Here is a 21640-nt window from a genome sequence, read left to right as displayed (position 1 = left end):
CACTGTATAAGACTTTTAATACTATAGTAGTACAGTACTGATAAATTTCACCACTGCTTAAGAGACCATTTGTTTAATTAGTCATAAAAGAAATTTTATGGTAAATGGAAGTGTAAGTCAGAATTGTATCAAAAGGAGACTGATTCATATCTAACTTAACCACAATGCAAATATTCATAAAACTACTACACAAAAACATAAAACATACTGAATATACTGTATTCATCATAAAGTACCTGATTCCTTCTTGTATTAGCATAGTCAGCACCATGCCTGTAGTTGCTCCTTCGTTTTGAACAAATGGTGAACACCATACATAACACAATGACTTCCACTACCATCAGTAACACGTGCTGCTCCACTACTGTCCGAGCAAGTGTCTCTCGCTCTTCCACTAATTTCTGGAGGATGTTGCTAACATTGGTTAACTGCTCTTCTAGTTTTTCTATGTCTCTCTGATGATGCTGATCCCTTTCATACGCTTGCCGAGAGGTATCATTCAAGGCTGCAATGGTCAGGTTGAACTGTCGCTGCATTTCCTCCATCTGACGTTTGTATCGTCGACTCAGCTCCTCTAAGTACTGACTGCTTATGGACATGTTGTATTCAAGAGCCTAAAGAGGAAATACAATAAATAAATATACAGTGTGATTCAGGGGCATTAAATGCAAAGCAGATGCATGAAATTGTAATATTAATGAAACTCTAACAGGTAACTATTTCTGATAAATCAAAAATTGTATGACAGTTCAAATGTTACAATCACAAAAACACCAAGGGAGCTCCTACTGCTCTTACTTTGATTTTGTTGGAGAGTCGCACCACAACAGATTCTTTGTTTGTTGGAGAGTTGGATACTTTGAGTTCTGTTGGTTGTACACTTGATGGTGTAGTTGGACTACTGGTAGGAGTGGGAGTTTCTTCAGGAGGGCTGGGTGGAATTTCTTCTTCCACAATATCTATTCCTCCAAACCCTGAACCTTCTGCTTCAATTTTCTCTTCGGCTTCTGTGATAGTAGCTTCTTGATCACCTTCTTTAACAATTTTATCTTTAGCTCCATTACCATTTACTTTTGGCTCCTTGGAAGATGACTTTACACTTTCCACTGAACTTTCAGGAACAATTACTTCTGCAGAGTCCTTGTCTGTGGGCTGCTCTACTAATAACTTCCCATCTTTAATGACTTCTGGGCTGCTTTTTGTACTCGGAAAATCATATAATTCATTAAGATTTGTGTCAATTGCATCTGACCTCGTTATGCTTGAAGTGTTGATGTCTGCATTTTTAACGTAAGTTGGAGTCTCCGTTGAAGGGAGCAGCTCTGGTGTTGCAGAAAAGTTTTCTGAGAGGGTGCCACTAGCCTCACAAGAGATCCCTTTGTCCATGACTTGAGGATCTTGCATAAAACACATAGCCAGCACATGCTTTGGGGAAAGCATCACACAAATGTAACTGTTATTGCATACTGTATCGTACACAATGCTATCATTCACTTCTGGTTCAGCACACATTGTCAAAGCTAACTGTCGACAAAAACTAGAGTTTTTGACCGTAGAAGATACAAATGGCTGCTGCATCAAAGCTTCGTATTCCATCATATAGCATGACAGAATGTAATTCAAAGTGCTAGCCATTGGGCAAATGTCATTCTCCACGGCAAACTTCGGGCGGAGAGAGTAACATTCTTCTCCTTGCTCATCGGCACTGCTAGATGGCCTGTACCCTCTTTTAATAACATCTAACACTCCACTAAACATATTCTTCAGTACTGTAGGAATAACGCCTTGTTTACCTTCATCTGAAATGGAAAATGCAAAAGTTACACTCATGGAAAAAATGAGCATATTTTTTTTTTAACATCATATGGAAATAAGAAATTCATTCATCTAAACTAATACTGATGATGGGAAAGGGGACAACTTAACCTGAAGTTAGCTTTCTCTACCTCAACTGCCCACTTAATTCACATCACCTTCTTTTCTAAATACCTTAATTACGTGTCTGAGTCAAATTACCTCTTCTTTCAAAAAGTATCAACCATAGTTAACCGCTTATGTAATAAGATCTTGTAAAAGAAAATACATATGGCATAATTGTCTAACACTAATAAGAGGCCTGTATATAAAAATTGTGTAAATCCAACCCTTTTGCCAGTTTTTCACAGGCAAAAATGAGGGATTTAGTAATTAGTGACCACATAACATATAACAAGGCCAGTTAGCAAAACAATAATCTAAATCTTTAAGACTAATGTCTAAAGTTTGAAAAAATCCATTTCACAGATACAAACTTTCCTAGCAAATGTTGTATCAGTACTTGAAGCGAAGTTAAAAGATGGTTCAGACACTCCTTATGTGGGGCTCGTGTTTCAGTGTCTAGTTCTTATGCCTTAGTTTTTCATGGGACCATAAACATCTGCTAATTGTAGCACTAATGCAAAGGTAACTGGTTTGTCAATACTCTACCATGAACATGTCTAAATTGTTGAAGCAATGAGATATTTATGCTTTACAGTTTTTCTTTGTAAAATTCTTTTGACACCTATACATGATGTGAGAATTTTTCTTACTCTTTTAGCACAATTCAAAATGAATATGGTGGTGTATGAGTTTTCCTCTTTTGTATTATTTAGTACATTTTGCATACCATGTTAAACATTGTTCACTTTCTGCCAGTTAGGATAAACAATAATGCATCTTCTGTCGTCCACATGGCAATACAGTACAGAAATTCTAATACAAACTGCATATAATAAACCACATAATACAAGTTTCTATAGCAACATTACTCAAGCATCAAAACAGTGCAAAGCAAATTTTAAAACTACTTCACTGCTTGCTAGTAATGACCACCACTTTACCTTTACCCTTCTTCTTTGTGACTTCTTCTGGTGGATCAGTAAATGCCTCATTTTCATCATCAGTGTCTTCTACGGGGTCTTCTATGGTGTCTATAACTTCAAATTCTGATAAGCCAAATATTTGAAAAGTTGATATTGGACAGTAGAATTCTGATCCATAATTGCTCGTGACTTCCACCTGTATCAAGAAAGAAGTAATGTGGAGTGTGAGTTTTACGTACACGTCAAGCCAAGACATTTTAACAAAACTAGAACATAATGCAAAATAAATTTATTTAACTTTATACTGAATACAGGAAGGGTTAATTTACCAAAACAGACAGGCAAAAGTTTAGACTTCTGTGAGTCAACTTCAGACATGCAATACAATTATCCTCTTCAAAACAGCAGCTGACAGTTCTCTTTTTAGCAATAATCATACATTTATCAATCACTGGTCTTTCCTGACTCAAACTTGGAAAAGTCAAAGAAATATTTTTCTAGCCTGGTCTAATTAAACAGTATTATAATGGACTCAAAAGATTTTTCCATACATCTTAAATATTAAAATTTAGAGCTACATTTCACATTTCATGAAGGATACAAAATCAATCTGTAAGGAATGCAACAATCAGTCAGTTCTATAAAACCATCTCCCATACCTTAATGTACTTGAAAAAATCTTCAGTCTCAATACGAAAGGACTGAAGACCTCTGTTTCCTTCTTGTCCCTTAAACCATCCAAAAGAGGTCCAATCCCGAGATGGATAGCGGTGGCTGCCAAAAACTTGGATGTCCTTGGGTAAGTTGCTGAAGAGCTCAAAATTGGCAATATCAAACTGTGAAGGGAACAAGTACATAAATTTAACTTTCATGCATAATTCTTTACAAAATGAAATAGTACCAATATTTTGAACATTAAAACCAACTTTCAAAAGCTGTAACATGGAAGAACAAGAATTTGTATTTGCTACAATAATCCTAAAATAAACAGATTCTCCAATGATATGTTCTGGGTAAATCTTATTGAGTTTAAATGCTTTCTTGAAATCTACATACATATAATACAACTCCTCCTCACACAGTACTTTTCTTGTGTGTGATTCTTACAAAGGCTAACCTCTGTTCCTGATTTCTCCAGCAAACTGAACATTGTTGATTTAGTCTTTCCTTCAACACTTTGACAAATATTTTTATAACATGCCCAAGTAATCGTAATTATTTATCAATTCTAAACTGTAACACATTTGTTATTGCAAAACTAGAATGGTCTTCCTTGGAATATCAGAAGTACTGTTCAACTTTAAAGTAACATTACCTTTAATTTTTCATTTACACTTCTGTAAATGTCAATAATATAAATACCATTTTAACGATGATCTTTGTTAATTACAATTTCCTTTACACTGTTATTTACTTTTTTCTAAATATTTTACTTCTGGGCCTGTACCATATGACTTTCTAAGTAATATTCTTGTAATTGCAGTACAAATATAATATACATACCTTTTGTGGACGAATACTTTCACACAACTCTATGACGAACCATATTTTATCACGACATTTGTTTAACATGTATTCGTCTTTACTTGGATGAATAACCTGCCAACATAAAATCTTTAATTAGAGGCAAGCTAATATCATACCCTCCAAGAATAAGTAAAAACAGGTAAAAAAATCAGAAAAGCTAAGAATTTTCATTAATACTAAATGCTAAGTAACAATCATTAGTCAAAATGATATTCAATTTCAAACAAAAACAAACTATAATTTAAAGAATCATATCTGGGTAGCATTTCAGGAATTAACACCCACAATTATAAACAGCACAAACTTAACTATACCTTTGAAGAATGGGATGCCTCTGGATTAGCTTGGACTAGTTTAGCCCCACAATCTGGTGAAGCATAATTCTTGCCCTTCACTTTGGAACCCTTGCTGTGACCATTAGTTCCATGACCGTTGGTAGCTGCAAAGGGACAAAAGAAGACTTATGTTACAAAGAGAGAGACAGAGAGAGGGAGAGAGAGAGATTATGACAAGTGTCTGTCATTTCTGAAAGTTACACAGAATTCCAAACTGATAAAATACACAGCTCAGTATAAAATTCATACTGATATATACTTTTAGATTAAGAATGAATTTCCCTTTACTATAAGTATGTCATCATTTTGTATTAAAGGTGCCTAGAAAACTGTGGTAAAAGATCTTGTCATACAGTAAGTCTTATCAAGATCAATCAGCGTTCACTCTACATCAACTTACCATCATTTTTCTTCTCTGCACTAACACGCTGAGTGAACTGACTATACGTCTCCAGAGTATCTTCTGATTTCTCAACCCCACCTTCTTCTACCTCCTCCGACTTTGGTTTGTCCTTCTTCTTGGAATCGGAAGACTTCTTCCCTTTACAGGTTCCTCTGTGTCGGATGCTATTTCCTCTGGCTTCTCAGGCTGATCCTCCTCCACCTTGTCTTTGTCACTGTCAGTTTCCTTTTCCTTCTCCTCTTCCTGAGCTTTGCTCTCCTCCTCTGTTTCTACTTCCTTCTCGTCTACTCTTTCTTTCCCTTTTTCCTTCCTGTCGGTTCCCTCACCTTCGTCCAGCTTCTTCCCTACGTCTAATTTACTGTCCTTCAGCTCTTCCTCTGGAAATTTCAACCACCTCAGGTTTTTCTTCTGTTTTGTCAACTGCTTTTTCTGTTTCCTTCTGCTGGGCTGCTTCTTTTGCCTCGACACTGTCCACTTCATTGTCAGGGGCAGATTTTTTCTTCTCTTTCCCTGTCTTAGTTTTGGTTTTGGTATCTATGGACGTGGACTCTTCAGCGACCGAGGACTCTTTGAACTCGGCTATTTCTTCGTCCTTTTCTAGCTTCTCCTTTTCCGCTTCATCGTCAGAATCGTCAGTACTGAGGTACATTTCTAACTTTGTAACTGACTCTTCGTTCTCCTTTTTCTTCTGCCTCTTTTCATGAGACTTTTCCTTATCAGTGTCTCCTTGGTCTTGATCAGCTCCTTCCAAAGTTGCCTCATCTGCTCCACTTTCATCATTTTTATCCTTTGACTTTTCTACTTCTGGGGTAACATCCTCAATCTGACCACCAACTAACGCCTTGATACTTTCATCGCCTTCAGACAGGGCCTCAGCCGTCAAGTCTCTTCCATCATCAGTCTGGTGCCTTTTCTTATGAGGATAAATGATGATCTTCCTAAAATCATAGCTACTTGAATTGCTACCCCTGGAGATGAAGTCATTGGCAGCATTGTTACTACTCTTGTGGTCATGGGTTAAACTCTTGGAAGATACGTTGGTGAAAAAACCTCTTGGATCTGAGAATCTGCTAAGCGTTTTCCTGTCTGTGCCAGTGAAGAGGGTTTTGGTGCCGTCTATAAGTTCCGAGGGGTCAACGGTTTTATTGGCAACTAGGTCATGTGCCCTGACCTTTATGGCACTGACGACATCATGTTCTAATTTGCTGCCAACAGGAGGTACACTGAAATTAAATGAAAAATAATTCAAATTAGTATACTCAAAACACCAAAAGATGAACAAATCATTATAGAAGTTCCATCAAATCTTAAAGTACCAGGTACCATAAACACTTCCATCTGTGATCACAGTTTACCCTACACTGTTGTGTTATGTCATCAGAATTCACCTAAATATATGTGGACAGGAATTATAGGACTGTTTTTTTTTCTGTGGATAAAACTTTCTGCAAATGCTGTTAACACAAAACTAAAACAGTTAGCAAAACATGTGAAGACCAATAACTAAAACAGGTTTTGACATAAGAAAAACCTAGTTTTGATAGCCACTGAGAGTCCTTAAAGGCGTTACACTCTCGTGGTCCCCCCAGGGCTCCATAAAACAGACACACAAATCTCAGGTTTAAGACTTCTTTAATAGTAATAACTAATCTTTATTTTTTTATCTTTTCTGACATAAGGAAATAAAACTTCCACAAAGTCTGTAATATACCTATTATGTTAGGGTTATCTGCATTTAAAATGTGCACTTATAACAAAACCAATAAACTTTGTGTGCATAGCCTGTATTTATATAGTACCAGAACTCAGGCAAAATATAAGCATTAAAGATGTAGTAAAAATATTTATATTTTACTCCTTGACTCTTGCTGACAAGATCAGAGTGATGTTTACATAAAAAAAATGCTGATATGCCTATAGATCCACTTGGCATTCTATGTTTAGCACTGATCCAACACTTTAATATAGAATTCTAATCAGACAAACTTCCATTCGGTCAGGACAATTAGACGCCAATACGATTTTCTTGGTACCCAGAATTTTTTAAAGAGTAAATTGTGGAAGAAGAAATTATTACAATGACTGTAAAATCTATTATTATAATGAGTTTGATGGTGTGCGCTACATTGAGCTGGAACCCGACGCTGCCTGTAATGTCTCCCTTAGTTCCTCGCTGGGTGAGCGGGTTACGTTCTCAGCTACCACTCTGTTGGTCGCGAGTTCGAATCTTCGACTGGCCAGTGAAGAACAAGAGGAATTTGTTTCTGGTGATAGAAATTAATTTCTCACTATAATGTGGTTCGGATTCCACAATAAGCTGTAGGTCCCGTTGCTAGGTAACCAATTGGTTCTTAGCCACGTAAAAATAAATCTAATCCTTCGGGCCAGCCCTAGGAGAGCTGTTAATCAGCTCAGTGGTCTGGTTAAACTAAGATATACTTAACTTATGTCTCCCTTACCCTCCTGATCCCCTACCTACCCCGCCCCCATCTGCAACGGACAAACAGGTTTGCAGGAGGAGGGTGGATGTGTCATGTCTCCCCTACCTACCCCATCCCCACCCACGGTGGACAAACAAGAAAGATCCACTTGGATTTTACTATTATAGAAGATACAGGAACACACTTCAGTTAGATTTAAATAAAAAATTGTGACTTCACCATTTGTATGCAATGACAGTACGGTAATGACCAAGCCTAGGGAAGGGATTTGGTATGAGAAGAATTTCAAAGATGTTGTCTTCTCAACCATTCTCTTCAAGAAGACTAAACAGTCTCACTCTCAAATTCTTCTTGTTAATGAGTTATTATTATTAATTTATTAATCAGAAGATAACCAAGGAATAATAAATAAAATATCTGGGGAAATAACTGATTTAATGTATACTAAAAATGTTCATTACTGCCTGGAGATAATAAAAAAGGTTAAAATGTAAATGAAATCAAAACAGGTGTTTGTAAATGGCTGACATCAGATCAGCAAGGAAACATGCATACATTACACACACACACACACATACATACATACACACACACACACACACACATACACACACACACATACATATATATACATATATATATATATATATATATATATATATATATATATATAATATATATATTATATATATATATATATATATATATCAAATAAGGACTAGACTTCTTAAATAGTCAAATTCAGACTAGTTGAAAAAGTTCAGCAAATGGCTAGCAAACAATTCGCCTGCTCTAACAAAGACACGAGTCTATCTCCAAGTCTTTTCATGACATTCCTCCTGACTGCTGCATCTGACTTTCTAAAACACTGCTTTTTTTTTTCTTTCAGCATTTCCTCATTCAACACAACCGTGACAAAGGAAAGTCTCGCAACCAGTCATAATAAAGTTTCTATCTCTCCGGATTGTCGTTCTTTTCTCTCGATAATAAAACTGCATCTCGCTACAGGATGAAGGAAGGTTTAAACAAAACTCAATATCATGGTATGGCGTCAGTTGTGATGTTGTGAAGATAGGCAGGCGCTGGCTGGAAGGAACTCGGCCGCGGTTGGTGGGTTGTAGCGGCAGCCTCTGCTGCAGCAGCCTTCGGGTACGGCCACAATCAACACTCCAGGGGTCACGGAGTATCGTCAGCAACTTTTCGGTCCTCTGCAACGGCGCACTTTGCTTTAAAGGTACTGCTGTTATCGAATGTCGCCCTTTTCCCCTGCCGCTGCTGCTGCTTCTGCTGGTGGTGGTCCTTCTGCTGATATTTTCGTCAGGCAAGTAATTTTTTCCCCACTGAGCGTCTCCGATGATTATTTCATTGTAGAGGAATTGTAAAATAAATGAGGATATCATGCAGTTTTTTTTTGGTGTAAGACTTCTGGCCTATGTGTTACCATCTATCTATTTCTCATGAGCATGGTGTGTGTGTGTGTAATAGTGTTACAATTCATTCTTCAAGTTCGCTGGAAGACGACTTAGATTGACAATCGAGATAAAATTCGAGATCGAGATACTTAAAACAGCAAGATGAGTCTAAAAATCCCTACTAGAAGAGTCTGGGCTTAACTGAACACTGCTGCAATCAATAACAAAGATATAAATTCGATCCATTTATTTCTCGCAATTACGCAGCCTTGTTATCAAATGAGCTTCTCTCACGACGAGGCGAGATGAAAAACACTGCTGCATCTCGTAGACTCGTACAGGGAGTGTTAACCCTAACACAGGCGGCGTAGGGGCCTTACGTAACAGATGAAGCGAGGTAGAGCCAGTGAAAAAAAGATAGGCGCATTCTCTCTCTCTCTCTCTCTGGGTATAATATATACCTGGATGTTATGTGTGTTTCCAAATCGTACAAATGAATAACAGACTGTCTCCCCGATTAAGCACAAAATACAAGCGCTATAGCAAATGTCCCCAAGTTCCTTTTATAGCCTACATGCGGCCCACAACCGGAGGGGGAGAAAAGGTTCATGCTAAATCTCCCTTCCCAGAAGAGCCGGCGATGACGAGCGACAGCCATGCTCTGCCTGGACGTTGTGAAAATGTCTCCTCCTGGCAAGGAGAGGCTTCTATAATGCCGCTCCTTTGTGTAGAGAGAATGTGGCGCCGGAGAAGGGAAGTCAAGATCTGCCTAGAATGAAGTAAACAAACCCAGAACAGGTTTACCAACTGGGTTGCTCGGCAGAAAGAGAAAACAGCATGAACTCAACGCTGGATCAAACTGTTCAGCAATGGCGGAATACTCTCTCACTACTTACGAAAAAATCATTCGCGAAAGCAAAGGTGCAGCTACCATAAGAAAAGGAGAGGGGGGGGGAGTAAGTTCCCGTTACCTTAGCAACATTACATGAACGTAGCTGCTCTCCCATAGAAAGTTGATCTGCATTCCGCCCGCAACCACGCCCCCACCCGCCCCCCGTTTCAAGCCAAACACGATTCGAGGTAGGGGTTAATGATTTGTCATTGTATCTAGTTAGCAATTCGGTCTGTTTGCAAAGGCCTTGCTTGCAGTCTGGGGCCTTCGTGCAAGACACCTCCTACTGCAGGAATATACCGAAGCTGACATTTATCATAATGGGTTTTGTTAGGAATTCTTACGTTTTGGCAGAGAGAGAGAGAGAGAGAGAGAGAGAGAGAGAGAGAGAGAGAGAGAGAGAGAGAGAGAGAGAGAGAGAGAGGGAGGCACACATTCATTGATTGACCAGCCTATTGTTTCCTCCATAAATGATCTTCGTTGTCTTATTGGAAAAGCCATGAGAGTGGGATGCAGGCTGGTTATAAACATGACTTTGAAGGGTACGTTATAGACATGTCATGTCAAATGGAAAGGTCATTTCACGAGTAACACGTCATAAATATCAAATATGTCATTTCGACACAGAAGACTCGCGTGGGGCTTTGAATAAGTCATGAACTGAATAACTGGGTAACAGTCACCTGTACCAAACAAAATCTCGAATATTCAAAACTTACTAATACCGTGTTCGAGTTGTATGCGCAATTACGACATCAAAACAATACCAAAACAAAAATAATCGATAAAAACGTGAGACTTCTCGGTTCAAAGGTACTGAACGCAGAGATTAAACTTCGACTTATGTTTACACACACACACACACACACACTGTGGGGTTTTATCAGTTACATGTCACAGATATCTAAGAGCAAGGACTATAAGGTCACAAGTAATCTACTGGAAGTCGAATTATCCCCTAACTAAATCTACAGCAAATGTCAAGCTGATTTCACATTCACGTGGACCAGCCTGAGAGACTGAGCACACCCGTGAGATTAGTGGCCGGCAGTTACCTAACATGTGAAAGCGATGAATCACACACTAATGCACGTGTATGAATATGTATGTATATGTGTGTGTGTATATATATATATATATATATATATATATATATATATATATATATATATATATATATATATATATATATATATATATATATGAAAAAGCTCCATTCAATATACTGTATTATCAAACTTGTATGACTAATAAGGTCGATTCCACAACTCCGGGAACGAAATCAATTACGGAGGAAACAAGCCAGTCAATCGATGAATACGTCTCTCTCTCTGTGTGTGTGTGTGTGTGTGTGTGTGTGTGTGTGTGTGTGTATGGCCAGGCGCGAACCCTAAGCTGAGAGACATTACGTAAAATGACATGTACTACAAACCTGTGTCTCGGGCCAAAACGTAAGAATCCCTAACAGGTTCTTTTAACCCAGAGTTATTTACTCGAGGGTTCACAGAATACGCCCTACATAAACTTTGGATTTAATTATTTATTTATTTTCTTTATTTCTGCTCCTTCCTCAAGTTTCTCTGCCGGTAACCTGTGATTTTAAACACCCAAAATAAAACGATACAGATATTCACTCGTTTTTCATTAGAGGATTTGAAAATAAACCACGCATTACTATATATATATATATATATATATATATATATATATATATATATATATATATATATATATATATATATATATATATATATATATATATACATAAATTAAATTCACAGGAGACAGAAGAATTTAAAGAAAAATCATAACCTAAAAAATTATTAAATTTACGGAAACAGAAGTTAAATAAAAAAATTATATATAATACAAAATTACATTTACGAGAACCAAAGTCAAATAACAAATTTAAAAAATACAACAAAAGTTAAATAAAAAATATATATAATAAAAAAAATTATATTTAAGGGAACCAAAGTTAAATAAAAATATAATAAAAAAATTACATTTATAGGGACAAAAGTAAAATGAAAAGTATATAAATTACATTCACGGGGAACAACAGAAGAATTTAATGGAAAATCAGATTAAGAAAATGTTCTCTGCAGAGGGAAAAAATATACATACAAGCGGACCAGCAGGTGGAATAATGATGAGGAGGGGAAGGAGAGAAGGGGGGGTTGATGAAAGGAGGGAGGGGGCCCTCACGTATCCCCCTCCACGACCAGGTGGAGGGAGGGGGGGATATCAGTGGCGCCAGAGTGTCGGAGGGAAAAAACCACATTCACTTTCAAGTCGCCATATGGAAGGGCTTAATTTTAACCCGAATGACGGGAAAAAGACGTGAATGGATTCAACAGTACTGTCAATTTAAGAGGTCCGCAGATACACTCACACTAACACATACACACGCAGATACACACATAAACACACTCGATCGAGTGCGAGCACTTTCTTCAACAGAAAAGTATAATGGTAGGTGAGTGATTACCGGGTTACTATTGAATTTGGATGAATTTGGCGCATGTGTTTATATGCGTCAACAATATGTATGCATGTATTATTTATTTATATGTGTATATACATACATATTGTTGACGCATATATTTAAGCGCAAATGCATATATATATATATATATATATATATATATATATATATATATATATATATATATAGAGAGATATAGAGATATATATATATATAGAGAGAGAGAGAGAGAGAGAGAGAGAGAGAGAGAGAGAGAGAGAGAGAGAGGTTTACTGTATAAAACACTGGTTCGCACTAAGCAACACTAAATGCATTTTTGCAAGGCAATGAGTCGAACGCACCATCAACTGAATTACTACTAGTGTACTGAAGGTCTTACTTACTAGACTGTAGCCTCAGGGAATTAAAGAAGAAATTAAGGGTCTCCTACTAATAATAACCTGTTAATTAAAGGTTTATATTATTATATACAAGATGTACTGCAGTATTAAACGGAAAGTTACACGCATGAACAGTTGGGTACACATTTCATATTTCTTTCTAGCCTCATAATGTAAATTAGTACTCTTCTCTTTAAGACGTCATTTAGTGGAATGGAATATAACGTTTAGGCCAAAAGCCAAGCACCGGGACCTAGGAGGTCATTTAGCGCTGGAAAGGAGACTGAGAGTCGATAGGTTTGAAAGGTGTTACATTAGGAAAGCATCGCATTTGCACTATGAAAGAATTGTTAGGAGAGGGTGGATAGCAAGATGGAAGATAATATGAATGGAGGTCAAGTAAAAGGAATGAAAGGGGTTGCAGCTAGTGGCCGAGGGGTGGCTGCCAAGAACCTTTAGTAATGCCTACAGTGCACCACGTAAGGTGCACAATACAAAAATAAAACTTGGAAACTTCGCCCCGACGTGGAAACATGATTGCCTGAAGTTCCTAAACCACGGTCGAAGCAAGATCCTCTGAATATGGTACGGCACCCCACAACATACGATTGTGTGATTTATGATTACTGGCGTCACAATATATTATAACACTCGACTTTAAAAACGCCACGTTTTATGTGAAGGGAACAAACCATCAACTCGAAAGACGGAGAAGAACGCAGATGATAAATGTATCAAGACGCCGATAACCCGGCCAAGGAGCGAGGTCAGCAGATAAACAGCGAAGACGACGCCATCACCAACAAGCGACGACACCCGGACCTCGCCTAGATGACGCTGCTGGTTGCCAGGGATACTCGCAGGTAAACACCGATCTCGCAAGCATCCCTCTCTCACCTGCCTGCCCCCTGCTGTTGTGCCAGCAGCAAGCAACGGTACATCCTTGCCTTCAGAAAATGACACACTTTGCAGTGATTTACGGGTTGAAGGCGGGTGCCACGTGAAAAGATAGAATGGAATGGAATTTCATTTAAAAATTAGGTCAAATGTCAAGAGCTGGGACCTAGATGAGGAACTTTGCACTGACCTGGAATTGAATTTGGAATATGAAATTTAGGTCAAATGCCAAGCGCTGGGACCCATGGGTCATTCAGGGCTGAAAGGGAAATTGAGACTACAAAGGTCTGAAAGGTGTACCTGGAGGAAAACCTCGCAGCTGCACTAGAAGCGACTGTTAGGAGGTGGTTGAAACAAGTAAGATGGAAGAAACAGAATATGAACGGAGGCACAGTCAAAGGAATGAATAAAAGGGGTTGCAGCTAAGGGGCCGACGGGACGCTGCAAAGAACCGCAAGTAATGCCTACAATGCACCGCGTGAAATGCGCTGATAGCACTACCCCCCCACAGAGACCGGACGCTATCAAGTGACTTACTCAGGAATGATTAACGGCTCGAAGGAGAGGGCCAAATGAAAAAGATAATCCAAAGGAATTAACGACAAGAGACGTTATATAAACAAGAGGCAGGAGACTGATACACTTGACCTAATTCATGACGTCGCAATTAAGGTAACGAAAAGGTCAAAGTACAGCTCTGTACTTTATACCTCAGCAAAGACACAGCAGTAAAAACATCTAGATAATACCAGAAGGAACTAAAAGCACAAACACTGAGTTTTCAAAAAAAAAATTTTTTTCAGAGAAAATACAATAAAACACGTGCAAACATGAGTTACGTATTTCTGGACAGGTGTATGAATAAACGTGATGTCTTGAAAGAGGTCAGAATGGGTGAATTATTCTTCCGTGTCAATCAGCTCTAATTTAAAATATAAACATCTGAATGAATTCAGCCTGAATATATATATATATATATATATATATATATATATATATATATATATATATATATATATATATATATATATATATATATATATAGTGTGTGTGTGTGTGTGTGTGTGTGTGTTTGTGTGTGTTACCACTGGGGACGGACTGCAACACAAATAAAAACTTTTACATAACAACAGACCAATCTCCAATTATCTGAAAGCGAAAGATTGGTAAACAATTACTGTAGCTAGCCACCACTGATTAGCCGCCTATCTTCACAACAACGTAATGTTGTTGTGTAGCGACGAGAAGCCCTCGGAACCACAGCAGGCGATTCCGTTGTTTTAACGCAATTCTGCGACAGAGAAAATGCGTGGAATGACATTTTAATGACTTCAAGATAAACAGACCCTACGCTAATTGTCATTCACCGATTAACGGGACCTAAAGAATTATGGCTGCCGAAAGCGTTCAATCTTATTAAGGAAAAGTCAGAGAACTTGAATTCCATACCCGAGACTACAAAACTAAAAGCAGCAACAAATACAATAATACAATACATGAATGCAACAAAGGCAACAAATACAATCATGGATTGTTACTTGTTGCCAAGCGTATCTCGGCAGATTCATTTATACATGATAAAATCTAATGTATAGCTGTTAGCATACGTGAGGAAAAATGGACACAGGGCATAATTAACATAATTAGCGCTTACGGTATAATACATACATACATACATACACACACACACACACACACACACATATATATATATATATATATATATATATATATACATAGAGAGCATTTCTCTTTTAGAAGCGCTAGGGCGTTCCACGCTCGTTTTTCACACCTGGTGCGAGTCACAAATTCCCAAAGAATTCACAAATCTTGAAGCGATATATCAGGTGAATTCTGTGGTAGAAATTGAGTTCTTTTCACATACGCAAACATCCTGGCAACATGATACATATAGGTAATTCACAAAGGCTGCTCTACAAAAAAAAACTTAAAGCATTTCATGCACTGAATTTATGCAACAACGACGCAGTTTCAGTCATCATTAAAACGACTGATTTTCAAAATGACTTTCAGATTAATATCCATAAAGAACACAAAACAAGTGAAAAATGCTCCGAATTCTCTTCGGCGCAATCGAGTTTTCTGTACAGCGTATAATCAAGGCCACTGAAAACAGATCTATCTGTCGGTGGTCTCAGGTATAATGCTGTATGAGCCGAGGCCCATGAAACTGTAACCACGGCCCAGTGGTGGCATATCCTATATCGTTGCCAGAAGAATGATTATGGCTAACTTTAACCTCAAATAAAATAGAAACTACTGAGGCTAGAGGGCTGCAATTTGGTACGTTTGATGATTGGAGGGTGGATGATCAACACACCTATTTGCAGCCCTCTAGCCTCAGTAGTTTTTAAGGTCTGTGGGCGGACAGAATAAAGTGCGGAAGGACAGACAAAGCCGGCACAATAATTTTCTTTTACAGAAAACTAAAACGCAATTTCTAAAAATAAAAAAATAAACAGCTAAAGCATCATTAAAACGACAAATAAGAGAAAACACGTCCAACAAACACGCGTGGTGACTTGTTGTGCTTAAATCTATTTACATTCTGAGTGCCTTTGCGATCGTCCCGAACAATGGCACTCTGCAGTGCGGGAAGCAGTTCATTCGAAGACGTCTAACTCATTACTGAGTCAATGCATTGAACATCCGTCATATTTAACATCTCTCACACTGCGACAACGTAACAATTTTTATTCACTCGCTGCAATACGTACGAAAAGGGCAGGAATGCCTCCTTCCGAATTACGAAATGTTACGTAACGCCATCTGCTACGACCTTACCCAACCCACCCCCAACCCCTCCACCTGAGACCGACGACAGTGCCACCAACAAGATGTGGCGGAATCTGACAACTCGAGAAGAGTGCTTCCACCTCCCCCAAACCCTCCCCACCATCCCAGTGCCACGGATTTTTGGCATTCATGGAAAGACTCGCGAGAAAAGACGAACGAGGCAAGGACATTTCAGTGCCAAGTTCGTTTGCTAAATGTCTTTTTCGTGATGGGATAATAATAACTTAGCAAGCGTTATTTATATATTACAAAAATGACAGATTAACTTGAAAAAATCACTGACGCAAAATAAGACACTGAAATTGGGGGATTATTTTACGTGGTGCCCAACAAACTTCCTTCTTTTACTACGACAAGTCGAGTCACCGGCACAGAATTTTTAAAGCTATGAGGCACTCCCCCTGCCTACCCTGGCAATGGCACTGTCGTTTCACGCGTCAAGCGGGCAACCCCCTTCCCCACAAAGCTGAGTGAGACCCCCTGCTTGTGAGATCAATGATGTTCGTGTGCCAATCTTGAGGGCTGCAGATAGGGAAGGACACAGACAGGCATTGTGAGAGAGAGAGAGAGAGAGAGAGAGAGAGAGAGAGAGAGAGAGAGAGAGAGAGAGAGAGAGAGAGAGAGAGAGAGAAGAATGGTGATGATGATGAACATATTTGTAGTTATACTTCAAAGTGTGACTCACCTATTTCCAAAAAAGAAGAGAGAGAGAGAGAGAGAGAGAGAGAGAGAGAGAGAGAGAGAGAGAGAGAGAGAGAGAGAGAGAGAAACCAAAGTTCTACATATTAGCTTCCCTATACGACTGAAATTAGAACTTTAAAAATCAACATGACTCTGTATATGAGCTTCATCCCAAGTTCATCCAGCGTCAACAAACCTGTGCTCAGCTGGGGAAAAAAAAAAGCATCACAGATATTCGTCAAATTCAGGGAGTTTCTTCCCCTCTCAGGAGAGGCGAGCGTGACTGTGCGCAAATCAAGCAAGATTACTGCACCTACGATGACAAAGGAACCCGAACGGATGCTGGAACCTCAATAAAGCGAGAGATTTCGCGCTAGATAATCGTTACCCATTATTCCTCTCCTCGAGCAGATGCAGAATCATAGTGTATGCGTTGGAGAGGAGTCTCGCCCCCGAGATCATCTGGTATATACTACAGGAGGATTTTAGCTCCAAAATATTGGATAAAGTCAACACCAACACGCCGCACTCCACCCAAATCTCTCTCTCTCTCTCTCTCTCTCTCTCTCTCTGTTACACCCTAATTCAGTTAAAATGATAATGTCTAAACAATAACTAACTACATGATTAGGCATTTCACTAAATTCTCTCTCTCTCTCTCTCTCTCTCTCTCTGTGTTACACCCTAATTCAGTTAAAATGATACTGTCTAAACAATAACTAACAACATGATTAGGCATTTCACTGAACTCCCTATCTTTCTCTCTCTCTCTCTCTCTCTCTCTCTCTCTCTCTCTCTCTCTCTCTCTCTCTCTCTCATTAGCACCCACGTCTTGTTGGTGAAGGTTAACGACTGACATTTCGAAGTCAACACCATTCTACACGTTTTACATGGAAGGGACTACAGAGCAAATTACACAAGTGAATAAGGAATGGAGAAAGATTTTACATTCATTGAAGGAATAATTATATCAGTAAGTCTTCAGAACACTTGCAATTTTAGCACCTCGCTACTAACAGTACAAGTTATGTGAGGTATATGAGCTTGTAATCCAGGGTAAGATGAATATTTTACGAGAGAGAGAGAGAGAGAGAGAGAGAGAGAGAGAGAGAGAGAGAGAGAGAGAGAGAGAAACCTCTAGGTCACGTGAGCTACGGCTCCAGCTAGCAGTGGACACGTGACCCTCTTCCTCGCCATCACGTGTACGGAATCCCGTCGAAACTTGCACCTTACCACACACACACTGCTGCCCCTAAATCTCTCTCTCTCTCTCTCTCTCTCTCTCTCTCTGTTTATACCCTAACTCAGTTAACATGATACTATCTAAACGATAACTATATGATTATGCATTTCACTAAATTCTCTCTCTCTCTCTCTCTCTCTCTCTCTCTCTCTCTCTCTGTTACACCCTAATTCAGTTAAAATGATACTGTCTAAACAATCACTAACTACATGATTAGGCATTTCACTAAACACACACACTCTCTCTCTCTCTCTCTCTCTCTCTCTCTCTCTCTCTCTCTCTCTCTCTCTCTCTCTCTCTCTCAAGCACAAACAGACAACCTCCACACGAATCAGTCATTATTCTTCGTAAATCTCTAGAGAGCCTCGTTTATCTAGAAAGGGGCGTTGCTCTCTTTCTAGACACGTGGAGAGCCCTTTAAAGAAGAACTGTCAAGGGATTCTGAACTGACAAACACTCCACCTTGCATACATCGCGGAAATAAAGAGAAGTAACAGGAGGAGATTCTCCGAGAAGACACAGCGGCTGTAGTTGACGCAACTAAATCACTTTCGACGAAGCTTGGAAAAGAAAGGGGGCCCTTACGGTCAACGACCCCTTCTACAGCGACGCCAGAATGTAATTACCTCCTTTTTACGACCGTTCATGGTCAACGCATGCGCCGTGCAATCCAAATAACCGTGTCTTTTTGTCTTTTTTCCCGAACGTTACGTAAGGTACAGTTCGCTAATATGGTTTTCGGTAAGATGTAATTGTTTGTGCTTTTTGTATTCTCAATATTTGTAGTCTGATACATAAAAAATACTTGTGGTTTTTGTAAATATTTTTGTAAATACTTTTAGGTCCTTCAGAAGATCATTATTTTTCTGTAAATGCTCTTTAGTCAAGCAAAAGATCACGATACTCGTAAATATTTTTGTAAATGCTTTTATAGGTCCTTCAAAGATCATGATCCCTGTAGATATTTTTGTAAATGATTGTAAGACCTTCAAAAAAAACCACGACCGTTGTAAATATTTTTGTAAATGCTTTTACGTCCTTCAAAGACCATGATCCCTGTAAATATTTTTGTAGGGGCTTCTAAGTCCTTCAAAATGACATCATAGCTACAGGAAACGCGACTACACGATGTCTGTACTTGACGACAGTAGCTAGTGAACCAAGTGCGTTGTATCGCAAGACTTCCGGTAATGGGGGAAAAAATTAACCACATAATCATCCGTCCGGAGAGAGAGAGAGAGAGAGAGAGAGAGAGAGAGAGAACCCTACCAATGCTACAATATAATAAGTCTCCTACTAGCCGTCTGTGGCTGGGCCAACCACACCTAGAATTTCGCATTACGTATAAGGCTGATTAACCTCTGGAACATGGAATCACGCCGGCACAAACTCTCACCCAAGAGAGAGAGAGAGAGAGAGGGGTGAAAAATCCGATACGGCAGGTTCCAGACCCACCCAAGGTTCAGAGAGTTCATTTCAGTTCGATGTGGAAAGAGCGGTTTTTGGTGCCGAGAAGATATTATGTGACCTATTAACAATTACTTTCGATACGAAAAGCTCCCATTTCTTCACAAGAGAGCTCCTCTGGAGCAGGCCCGTCGTAGAACACCCGGCGGATTTTTATTTTGGTAATGGGCAAGATTATGCATTCAGTTGGAGAATATGACACGCATGCACTCAACGAATAAATATATATATTTATATATAAGTATTTGTATATATTTTATATAAATATATAAATATTATACAAAGATAATTCACGTAATGGTAGATAATGTGGTATATCTCAGGAGGCCAGAAAAAAAGTTATCAGTTTTTGCGAATATGAAACACACCTATATATATATATATATTATATATAATATATATAACTAAAAAGTTATAATATGAAACACCTAATATATATATATATTATATATATATATATATATATATATATATATATATATATATATAATACACATATATTATATATATAATACACACACACACACACGCAGTTATTCAGTATTACAAAAGAGACCGTCTGAAATCAGAAGCGAGTCGTGGTGTTGCCAAGAGACACAGGACTCTCAGGTAGAGAAGGCCCAAGACTAATAAAAAAAAAAAGACCAAAAAATAAGACTGACTGGGAAAACAAGTCCAGCCGACGACGCAACGAGCTGTCCATAAAAGGAGAAGCCATTATCAAACCCCGGAACGCGAAATTGGTAAGGCTGGTCTGTTCACCTGTCCGTCTATACGAGACGGGGAGGAGATAAGCCACTAGAAAAATGTTACGATACTCTTCCAATTATTATGTATATTGTTGTATACAACGTCATCGAAAGACTGCGTCCTTATCTAGGTACAAGGATCCTGATGAAAAAAAAAAAAAAAAAAAAAAAAAATCCTGAATTTTTTTCAAAGATTTGTGGCGTCAAATAATGCTTTTTTTAAATAATTATTTATATTGATATATACAACTTGATGCATTATTAACTTCGTCATCGAAACACTGTGTCGTAATCTAGGCACAAGGGAACTGTTAAAAAAATTCCAGAATTTTTTCCCAATATTTGTGGCGTTAAATAATGCTGTTTTTTTTTTTTTTTAAATAATTACTTATATTGATAAATACAACTTGAAGCATTATCAACCTCGTCATCGTAACACTGTGTCGTAATCTAGGAACAAGGGAGGTGATGGAAAAAAATTCCAGAATTTTTCTTCCCAATATTTGTGGCGTCAAATAATGCTGTTTTTTTTAAATAATTATTTACATTGATATATACGACGAAAAACATTATTAATATCGTCATCGAAAGAGTGAAAGCGTGCGTTGTAATCTAGGTACGGAGAGCCTGAAAAAAAAAAATTCCGAAGTTTTGTGGCGTCACTTTTTTTTACCAAGTTGTTTGGCCCTGGAGGACGCGGTTCAGGAATGTTTTTGTGCTTGTAAGACTGCAAAATTATATCCAAGGTCCTATCCGTAATCTGCTTCATAGCAACTGACTCTACTATGGAAGAGAAACTGAGAATGGCACGATTTTTTTGAAGAGGATTATATATATATATATATATATATATATATATATATATATATATATATATATATATATATATATATATATATATATATATATATATATAAAGTTACAACCACGAAGGAAAGAGTGAGACAGTTGAGATGCTAAGTACTTTCGTCTTATTACCAAGATGGTCACAGTTGCTGTGGCCATGTCTTGGTAATAAGAGGAAAGTAATTATTAGCATCTGATGGCTTCACTCTTTCCTTCGTG

The 21640-nt window shown here is 38.3% G+C and overlaps 1 protein-coding gene across 1 annotated transcript in view; it reads right to left on the bottom strand.

The window, feature by feature from the left end:
• The window catches only part of LOC136840678 (SUN domain-containing ossification factor), a 102875-nt gene that overhangs the window by 3876 nt on the left and 77359 nt on the right, over positions 1-21640 (bottom strand). Inside the window, 9 exon segments of the mRNA XM_067107393.1 lie at positions 237-614; positions 799-1799; positions 2862-3039; positions 3503-3679; positions 4347-4442; positions 4685-4809; positions 5106-5256; positions 5259-5582; positions 5584-6331. Coding sequence (XP_066963494.1) covers positions 237-614; positions 799-1799; positions 2862-3039; positions 3503-3679; positions 4347-4442; positions 4685-4809; positions 5106-5256; positions 5259-5582; positions 5584-6331 — 3178 coding nt within the window.

This window comes from Macrobrachium rosenbergii, chromosome 8 (genome assembly GCF_040412425.1).
Source record: "Macrobrachium rosenbergii isolate ZJJX-2024 chromosome 8, ASM4041242v1, whole genome shotgun sequence".
NCBI lineage: Eukaryota > Metazoa > Arthropoda > Malacostraca > Decapoda > Palaemonidae > Macrobrachium > Macrobrachium rosenbergii.
This window is presented reverse-complemented; position numbering and strand designations above follow the sequence as displayed.